The 10269-nt window shown below is 42.8% G+C and overlaps 1 protein-coding gene across 1 annotated transcript; it reads left to right on the top strand.

Annotated features, from left to right (window-relative positions):
• Positions 1-6476: 6476 nt before the first annotated feature.
• On the top strand, positions 6477-9707 carry upd2 (unpaired 2). The gene is made up of 4 exons (XM_086836863.1): positions 6477-7270; positions 7365-7915; positions 8049-8186; positions 8405-9707. The coding sequence occupies exons 1-4, from the start codon at positions 7249-7251 to the stop codon at positions 8963-8965; spliced, it is 1272 nt and encodes a 423-aa protein (XP_086692989.1). The 5' UTR covers positions 6477-7248; the 3' UTR covers positions 8966-9707.
• Positions 9708-10269: the final 562 nt, after the last annotated feature.

Here is a 10269-nt window from a genome sequence, read left to right as displayed (position 1 = left end):
AAAACTAGCACAAAATAGATACACTATTTGTGAATAAGGCAATATATACAAAAGTCTTAAGCTTGTCGCACTAGGAAAAAATAATTACAAAATTAATATCGATCCTTTTATTAGCTTATATACAATTTACTTTTTATTTTAATTATTATTATTTTAATTTTGTAAAAAAATAAATGAGAACAAAACAAGTTTTTTCTGGGCAATTGGAATACTTCTCGCATAACATACAAAAGAGCAATGATTGCAAAGTCATATGTAACATATGTTTCTATCTTTCGATTTTAAATGAAAATCTTTATTGATTTATTATTAAGATATTAAGAAAACAGCTAGGAAAATGTTTATCCAATTGTTTATAAGCTTAAAAGGGGTTAACATTATTTAAATTGTCAAAAATTGATCAAAATTGGTATTTTTATATTCTGTATGCAGCTTTATTAATCTAATAAAAAGCAAAAGGCTAGTTTTCCAAATAATAATAATAATAAATAAATAATAATAATTAATTAATAATAAATAATTAATAAATAATAATAATAATAATAATAACAATAATAATATTAATAATTATAATAATAATAATAATAATAATAATAATAATTAATTAATTAATTATAATTATAATTATAATATATATTATAATATTAATTAATTATAATTATAATTATAATTAATTAATTATAATAATAATAATAATAATAATAATAATTATAATAATAATAGTTATAATTAATAGATGGATTTATTATGTATTTCAAATTCAGCGCAAAGGTTTACAAATTTCGGCTTTCAGGATTTAGTTTCCCTTCCTTTTCAGTCAAAAATTAAGTTTAAAAATCAAATTTTTACAAATCATCCTGAAAGACTGAAGAATTGGAATTTTGGACAGTTTTTCAACAATTCCTTGTGCAACTTATAACAAATTAGTATATTTTAGTATATATGTGTATATATTATTGTGTATACATTATTATATATTTCGTAATACATTTAAATGAAGTTTTTGTGTTGGTAACATAAAATAGTACTATTTTAGAGCCTGATATTTTTCATAAAATGTATCTTTGGAACCAAATATTATTCAAAAAATGTATGTAATGAAGAACATTTACCTTTAAAGCTTAGTTTGTTTTTAAATTCTTGAAGGGAAACCCTTTAGGAAGGTTCCTTTAAACCCGATCATGTTCCCGCTGCCTGACCTGAATCGGTTCAATCACCTCCGCCTCAATTACATAGTAGTTGGCTTTGTGAATCATCGTGTCTTGGATCTGAGATTAATGGCTACCCCCCCCCCCCCCCCAACCGAAAATAAAAATAAAAACAAAACTAAATAACGGCAGTGACTAACACCCATCCACCCACTCCGCCTCCAAAGGGAGAGGAGAGGGGAAGGGGGAGGGACGGAGAAGCTCCACCACCCGCAGACCCTGCCCCAACCCCAAATCAAGCGATCCGATCCGAGTACGCTCGCGCAGGCAGCGGCTTGGCAGCGACTTGGCAGCGACTTGGCAGCGACGTGACAGCTCTGCTGCTGCGACGGAAGCAGCGTTCCCAGCGGCGCACGCGACACTTGTTGACATATGAACGCTGAGCGGACAGCGACGCTGCTGCGCTGCCCACGTCAAAGCTGGCACGCGATAAAGTTAGCGGCTCTCTTCAATTAGTCATAGAGCAAGCGGTCCGTGGGAATCGAGAGGGGGGGAGAGGGGGAGAGGGTCACGGGGCATCATGCTAATTACCGCAAACAGTTCGGACACACTACAAGCGATAAGCGGCTATTTCAATTATGTATAGCATTAATATTAATAACGGCGAAATGATAGTGATAATGATAATGATCCCCCAACGAAGCCGTCAAATCCATATAATGTGACTCTAATGCGGGCGCATTAACCGTGCGATTTGTTGGCATCAAAATATATCCAGGTATCGATTGTGCTGTCTCCGTCTCTGTCTCTGGGTCTTTTCGAGGGGGCGGGGGCGCTGATAATAAACGGCAATTACAGCGAAATTCGCAATTGGCTGCCCGACGTCACAGAGAACATGACACCTACGTCAGCGGAGTGCCAAATGCCAATTGCCAATGGCTAAAATTAGCGCCAGGTGCTAAAGGTGCTGGAGGTGCTAAGCTGCGCCGATTCGAATCGTATAATTGGATGCACAGTGACCAAAAAAGATAGGGTCAAAGGTTAAAGACAAAAAAATAAATGTTAATACTAAAGATTAATATATAAATGTTAATATAAAAGATTAATATATAATACAAATATATAGTACAAATGCTTTGCATAAATATTTTGCATAAACATATAAATATATATATATATATATATATAATAAATAGATGATAAAAATTACAATCTAACTATATTTGTATTTAAAACATTTAAATAAATATAAATTAGGGATCTATATACAAATGAAGTATAGTAATTAATTCTTCAAACAGTTGAACTCAGAGCAAGCTAGTTTTTTATACAATTTTAATGCTAATTTAGTGTTACTTTGTATGTAATAAAATATTATAAGATGTATTAAAGATAAGTAGAAGCTTTAATATATTAATAATATTAATTTCGATCCTTTCAGCATTGTAAAAGTTGCTACTCTACTGTAACATTAGACTAAGAATATTATCTTATGTTACTGCAGGAAAAAAACTTCTAACATAATAATACTAATATTATATTATATTATATTATATTATATTATATTATATTATATTATATTATATTATATTATATTATATTATATTATATTATAATATTAGTTCTGTAAAATGAATATAAAATGGAAAATGTTATTTCATTTAAGAATGCTTTTTAATAAGCAGAGGATATATAGCATATTTCAAGTATATAAAACAGGCTTTTAAAGTATTATAAACATTTACATATATACAAATAAATTTAGGTCAAGGACTTGGGATTGGGAAAGGAACATTTACATATAAGGCACACTTGAGGGTGGGCTTATAAATTATTATGTCCTATTCCAAAAACCTTTCTGAGAGAGTCCTGGAAATTCCCATGTCAGAATTCTAGATAGAGCAAATATTTAGTATTGAATTTAGTTGCAGTTTTTCATATAATAATAAATAAGTACATGATCTGATATAGAGATCGAGTGCTTGATTTTCTTATGTACTTTTTATTAATTTTCAAAACCACATTTACCCATAACAATAAATATTATAATTCCACATTTGATAATGATTCAAAATTGTATTCAAAATTTTAACTCCAAATAGTGACACCAAGTAGTAAATTTCTCTCTGTGCACTCACCCCAGCTCGGGAGGAGACAAGACAATAACAAGCCCCCGTGACCCCTCAAGACCCCCACTGACCCCATCCTTACCCTACCCTACCCTTTCCCTTTCCTCAACCGTATCTCCCTCCCCGAATTGGAGCAACTGAATCCCCGCGTGAGTCAGCCCATTCATGTGTCCAGCGTTCTGGCGATGTGAGTGGATTCCTCGAGTTCTGGATACGCAAACGCATATCCATCGACCCACTGGAGCCTAGGGCTTGGCGTCAGGCCAGAGATAGTGATAGTGATAGGGGGGTTGTGGGTCGATTATTCATTCATGGCAATGGCATTAGTCAACACCCCCGAAGACAATTGGCTGCGAGGTGAATTCCCCTGGATGGTGGCCTGGTGGCCTGGCCTCAAAGTTCAATGTCTGACGACGCGTGGCGATAAGGGTTCAGTGGAAAAGTTGGCCGAATTACTGTTAACCGTTGTTGAATCAAAACTTTAAGTGTGATTGCGGCCATGTAATTAGCCGAATCGGCCACAGTGGTTCGCATTCGCTGGGAATGGGAAAGTGTCTGCTGTTGTTTCTTGGAAACTGAGCAATTTGGATGCAATAACCACTGTAATTGCCAAATATTTCCACGCGACCTTATCGCTATCGGCGCCGAAAAGCGCGTCATCCAAAGGCCCAAAATAACAAATCAATTTCATATTGAGGCCCCAAGACGAAGGTGTCAACATGTCATGCACTGATTGCCTGGCTGCAAGCCAACTCCCATGAGTCTAACGAGGGGCAAAGATCACCCCAAGTCTGATAGATATTGTTTGCGGATCGTGATGATATCACTGGAAAGTCTCTGGGTGCTTATCGCGGGCAGATTGATTGTAAATCAGGGCGATCTAGTCGAGATACTATGCAGGGACTAGGGGAGTGACTATAAAGCTATTACGACGAATGTCCACTTGATGGAGAGACGTTACTTCGAAGGGTTACTTGGAACCTATGGTGATCCTGGTTCTCTAAAATATACTTTCATAAAATATATATTCTGGTAGAGATTTTGAATACGAATAAAGTACAAGGTAACCCCGAATGACTTAGTTTCCAATTGTTACCACTAGTGATTAATAACCTTTACCTTTAAGCTGGTAAATCTCTTAAAATCACCTGTACTTCATAGACTGCCAACTCCTTAATCTTTCATCTTTTTAATCACCGATTTAGTGACCAAAAATAGACTTTAATTCGTTAAATCAAAGCCTGACTCGTTCGGGCTTCAGTTTGTTTGTTTTTTTTTTGCGGGTTAACCTGTTTTTAGACCGTTATCCACACATCCATCTGGCCAACGTGATGAGGCTAGAAATTATTGTTTCCAATGGGGGAACTGATTAGTGGTCACTGGAAACACGTGCGCCACAGATCTCCCTGAGATTTCCCATGGTCTCTGACAGAAAAAATCCCCGTGTGGCTTTTTGAAAAACATGCTTTTTGAACCCCATTCGCAATCAATGCAATTAATTTCGCATTCGATGATGCCGTCCCCCTCCCCCAGAGCCCCGCCCACTCGTAGGGGGGAGTTGTATCTTGGAGGGGGGACTGATATTAGTGACGCAAGCAACATGCCTCAATGGCAGAAGGTAAAGTGAAGGTGTTCATAATGAGCGCACACTTACGCACAATCGAGAAAAATCCCCTTCGTGCAATGTGTGTGTGTGTGTGTGTGTGTGTGGGAGTTAGGGGGCGGAGCAGCAGTCGATGGAGGGGGGGCAACCCATGGACGTAGGTACATACCTCACCGATGAAAAGCAAATAGCAAATGTGCAAATATATATAAATAAATAAAGCCGAATGGGCAGCGAAACGAATCAAATTCAATAATAATTACAAGCTCCGCTTTCTATAGCGTTTCCAAGTCCGATTTTGAATCAGATTACGATACCCGATTCCCGGATTCCCGATTCTTTCGCACGACGACGCCACCACTCGCCATTGACGTCGTCGTCGTGCGACGCTGCCGCTGCTGACAGCGCCGAGATAGCAGGAGCAGAGGCTTCCAACGATGGATATCTCTGCCCCAATGGGCAGCGGCAGCAGCAGCAGCAGCGACGCTGGCAGCGTGTGGGACTGCCTCACAGAGACGGCCGCCGGCGTGCGATTTTCGTATAAATATAAAATTATGCGACGGCCGGAGACCATGAATCAGTTTCGCTTAGACACACGCCAATGCTAATTGTCCCGGCCTGTGAACCCGTACAAAAAACAAAAAACAGTGCAAACGGAACCCCCCAGTGACCCAGCTAATCAGAGATCGTTTCTAGATCGATATAAGATCAGTATCAGTATTAGGCTAACACACAGTATTACCAGCTCCATGGAAGGTGCCAAAATAGAACGTGATCCAGCCCCAAAAATGTGCCATCAAAGTAAGTAGCAATATCCTGGGGCAATCCTGGTTTAATCTGGTATCTGGCAAGTGACTCTATCTATCCGACGCAACAAATTAGATCACCTTCCCCCCATTACTTTCGCCATGGTTTATAAAAAGAGATGATTTGCTAGAGCAGCTCCCCCTTAACCATTACGGAATAACTTCGAACGGTTCCCATGATTAATGCTCTTGAGCATTCCGTGTGTGATTGTGTGATTGTGTCCGTACTCGTACTCGAGTCTTCTGAATGTCTGCCGGGTGAATCCCCCCCCGGTTTGCAATGTGATCGAACTGTATATAATCGTCTTTCAGCAAAAAAAGAAAAAAAGGTGCGAGCCATTAACGCACGTTGATCCACGGGTAAATAACGTTTCATGGCGAAATAATCAAGTGGGAAATCTATCGCTCGGTTTCTCCAAATCTCTGATTATTTCCATTTAATCGAAATTAGCCCGCTCCCTAATTGTCTTGTTAAATGAACTTAATATTGTCAGAGCTATATTTAGTCTCCAGTTAACCACAAGTATCAGTCAATAGGTTATATCCAAAGTTTCCCGATCCAAGTACCCCTTGCCTTAGCCTTTAATTTCGCCAGCAATCTGAATTCGATTTAAAACTAAGTGCTTTATGACTCTGATAACTCCTCCGGGTGCGCCGGATCATGCTCACATGACTCCCCAACGGAATCGATCTCGTGCAATGCGATCTAATCGCTGTCCGCTCACATGAGCTCCCTGAGTTCTTTGAGCTCCCTGAGCTCCCTGAGCTCCCTCCGTCTTTTTTCGGAGGCCTGCCGTACGTTAATCACTCCGGAGAGATCTCCGGATTGTTGGCCTTGGCCAGCTGATCCACTGCCTAGCCGGAGCACCGGCAGCACGTGCCTTATCGTTGTGGCGGGCAGCCGGCGTGTTATCAAGTCGCTGACCTACCGCAACAATGAGTGAGCGAGCGAGCGAGTGCGCCGAGCTGGAAGCAGCCAGAGAGAGGGAGAGAGGGAGAGGGAGAGTGGCTACGTCACAGCCTCCGGCTGCTGCTGCGTCTGGGCCCAGTCTGGCGGCAGATCGACAGATCGGAAACTGAGCTGAGCAAAAGCCGAACCGGAACGAAAACCAAAAACAAAAGCAGAAAAAAACCCAAATGCCTATGAGTAATCTTTCTGGTGAAATTCAGCCGAAAAGCAAGAGGCGAGAGAGAGAGAGAGCGGTGTCGTGACAAATACTCAAAAAAAAGAAGCAAAAAAATAAGTAATTCCGAGCATTGCTCAGAGGCTGCTGTAATTGCACTCACTCGCTCTCTCAGAGGCCACTCCATCGATTGAGCCGATCGGCGTGAGTGCGTGAGCGGACGGAGACGGAGACGTCCACGGCAACGGCTTGATATTTTCGAACGCCGCCGCGGAGGCAGTCACTTGGCCAGCAGCCGTCGAGCAGGAGAGTCACAGCAGCTCCTCGCAACCAGCAGCAGCAGCAGCAGCAACAGATTGCAGCAGCAACAGCAGCAGCAGCAACAGCAACATATTGCAGTTAGCCGGCAGTGTTAGTGCGTGTTATTAGACCAGACCAATGCCAGCCTTTACCTTAAACGGTGCGCCCAACTACCAATCGGGATTTGTCTGCCACTTAAAGTTGCCCAGCTAACCCTGCCTCTTTCTCTCCTTCTTTCTTTCCTCCTCCTGCAGTCTGCCCACAGAGCAACAGCAGCAGCAACAGCAGCAGCAGCAGCAGCAACATCCCACACAGTTCAAGCGGATCCGGCGGCAACTGGAGCTGCCACAGCCGGCAGCTACTGCTGGTCATCATGATCCTGGCCGCCGTGATGCCCCTGCCCCAGGCCCGGCATCTGCGCGATCAGGTGGCTCTGGACTATGCCTACGATGAGGATGCCTCGGGGCGTTCCTCCTCGTCAGCCGCCTCATCAAGCGAGGGTCTGCCCCACTTCAATGTGAATCCCTACCACGGCCTGGTGGAGAGCTTCGGCGAGGGCAGCTACGACAGTGACCTGAGCCTGAGCGAGAGCAGCTACGAGGAGATCACCCAGGCGGCCATCCGGGCGGCACGCCGCGAGATGCGACGCCAGAGGACGCGTCATGCCCGCAGTCACAACCTGCGGCTCTTCACCGGCCCCCTGCCCCAGGTCCCGGAGTGGGAGAATCCCTGCGGTGGCAGCTACAATGCCGACAGCGAGAGCTCCAGCGATAGTTCGGGCCAAGGACGAGTGATTAAGCGCAAGGTGAGTGTGCAAGTCCCAAATATTTTAACCAAGAAGCCAAGGGGTTAAGTCCCAAATATTTTAACCAAGAAGCCAAGGGGTTTCCTTTGTTGATAGCATTACTGATAAAGCAATACTCTCTTCTCCTCTGCAGTACCTGGAGAGCCTGAGGAACGTGGCGCGTAGCGAGTACCAAGACATCAGCCGTCGCGCCAACCAGGAGTACGTCGACTTCCATTACTGGCCGCACGAGTACAAGTTCCTGCCGAACATGACGAAGCCCACAACAGCGGTAAGTAGCGATCTCCGATCACCGATCACCGATCTCTGGACTCTCCTCCAGTTCTTGACTGATGGTTGATGGTGGCAGAAGCGGACCTGCTCCGCCCTGGGCGGCGCAGACCAGTTTCCCCTCATTTGCATGCCCTTCCCCCATCTCGATACTAGCTCTCCAGCTAACCAGGCATCCCGATACTCACTCCTCCCCTCCGTTTCCTCTCCTCTTTGCAGGTGAAGCTCAAGACCTGGTACCGCCACATCCAGACATTTGTCGGCAGCTTTGCGTATTTGGGGCGGGCGCAGTACAAGTTCCTCAAGGAGCATCAGCGCGGCCTCAAGGGGGCCGATGAGCTGCACGACCTCCTGGTTAGCGCCCGGTATATGCTCTGCGAGATCGAGACGACCATCAACTCGTCGTATCCGAATAGCAATGGAGCCAAGCTGAGCCGGGTTAGCCGGGAGGCGATGCAGGAGCGGCTCAAGTTCTACACGCCCGCCGATGGCAGTGCGGAGGCGGATATGCGGGACCTCAAGGCCAGCAAGGAGCTGTATATTCAGTATCTGGAGAATGTCTACAAGACGCTGCACAAGGCCCTGCGTCGCCATCGTCGTCGCAATAGTGCGGAGCGTTTGCATGCGGCACCATTCCCAGGATCATCACCAGGAGCGGCAGCAGCGGCGGCGGGAGCGAGCAGTCAGCGGACGGGAAGTTCGGAAATGGTCGACCTGGGCGGCTCCTCCAATGGGGCGGGCATCAGTTCCGGCTCCGACTGCGGATCCGCCGAGTGCTGAGACACAACTAGAACTAGAAACAGAATCGGAAACAGAGTCCACATCATGCCGCTCCAGTATTATGGCGAATGCTGCACCAGTTCCAGGTCCAGGTCCAGGTCCAGGTCAGAGATCAGCAGCATTCGCCGCCTGCAAGCCAAAAAGAGGAAATCCACGTCCAGACAGGGAGAGAACGAAGAATTTTTGTCGAATGCCATTTTAGACACGTACTTTAGGATTTATTTATTTATTGAGTATTAGGACGAGAGAGAGAGAGCACCTTCCATTCCAACTTGCCACAACATTTGCGCGGTATCAAGCCACTCCATCCCAGTCCCCTCCATACCCTCGACTATTTATTTCCCATTTAGAGAGTATTCCCTATCCCATTTTCCACCTTTCCACCTTTTTTTTCTCTATGTGTAGTAATTTATTTATTTATTTATTATCCAATTATCCATATTGTATTTATACATATATCTATTTATTTGTGAACGGCAAGGCGGAAGCCTTTAGCCAAGCACCAACCACCACAAAGGAAAAAACCAGCCACAAACAAAAAAAAAAATGCTTAAATCTACTGTGATTTATTTTAAGTACTTTTTTTGAATAGTTCTTAGTGTTCTTAGTGTGTGAATAAAACAATGACAAAACAAAAAACACAATTGTGAATGAAAAAAAGGAGACGCGAGTCCTGTACATACAATTATTGTGCTTAGCTTTGTAAGTTTTGTGCAGAATAAACTTTGAAAAGACAAACAAATGCGAACAAGGGGTTTTCTCTGGGTTAAAGGGTTCTGCAATTATTTTTTAGAGGACTCCCCAAGTTAAGGGCTCTTTGGGTTTTTACTGCATCGAAAGTAAGGCTAGTCGCAGTCGTAGTCACTCTTATCAAAGAGGCTTATCGAAGTGTTATCAGTTATCAGCCCGATATCGAATCAATTCCGTTTCTCGAAGGTTCTTTGCACTTCCGATCGGAAGCTGCTTATCGCTAGACAATAGAATATAGCACCATACTTAAGTCGATCGATAAAAAACAAGCTTAACATTGAGTTAAGTTTGTAATAAATGATATCATAATGATTATTCTCTCTTCTTACCTATATTCCAAAAATAGATCATTTCTTTTGGCTTTATTTTGATAAGAAATAACATGAAAGACTACCAAAGTTTCATGTCTTATATCTACTTAACATAATTCTCATTTGAAATATAAAGGAGAAAATATGATAAAGATAATGTATACTCTTTCCTAAACTATTTAGTAGTAAAATTAAGGTATTCCCTCATCCTTTTTTTAATTAGAAATTATATCAAATGGAACC

The sequence above is a fragment of the Drosophila serrata genome, unplaced genomic scaffold (assembly GCF_035046125.1).
Source record: "Drosophila serrata isolate PLE 108 unplaced genomic scaffold, ASM3504612v1 contig_293, whole genome shotgun sequence".
Taxonomy (NCBI): Eukaryota; Metazoa; Arthropoda; class Insecta; order Diptera; family Drosophilidae; genus Drosophila; species Drosophila serrata.
The sequence above is the reverse complement of the archived record's forward strand: the minus strand, read 5'-3'. Positions and strand labels throughout refer to the sequence as shown.

Excerpts from the sequence above, each read along its gene's own strand:
- upd2 (XM_086836863.1), top strand. The coding sequence starts at position 7,249 with ATGCCAGCCTTTACCTTAAACG. Across the intron at positions 7,271-7,364 it reads GCCAGCCTTTACCTTAAACG|TCTGCCCACAGAGCAACAGC; the intron begins GTGCGCCCAACT and ends CTCCTCCTGCAG. Across the intron at positions 8,187-8,404 it reads TGACGAAGCCCACAACAGCG|GTGAAGCTCAAGACCTGGTA; the intron begins GTAAGTAGCGAT and ends TCCTCTTTGCAG.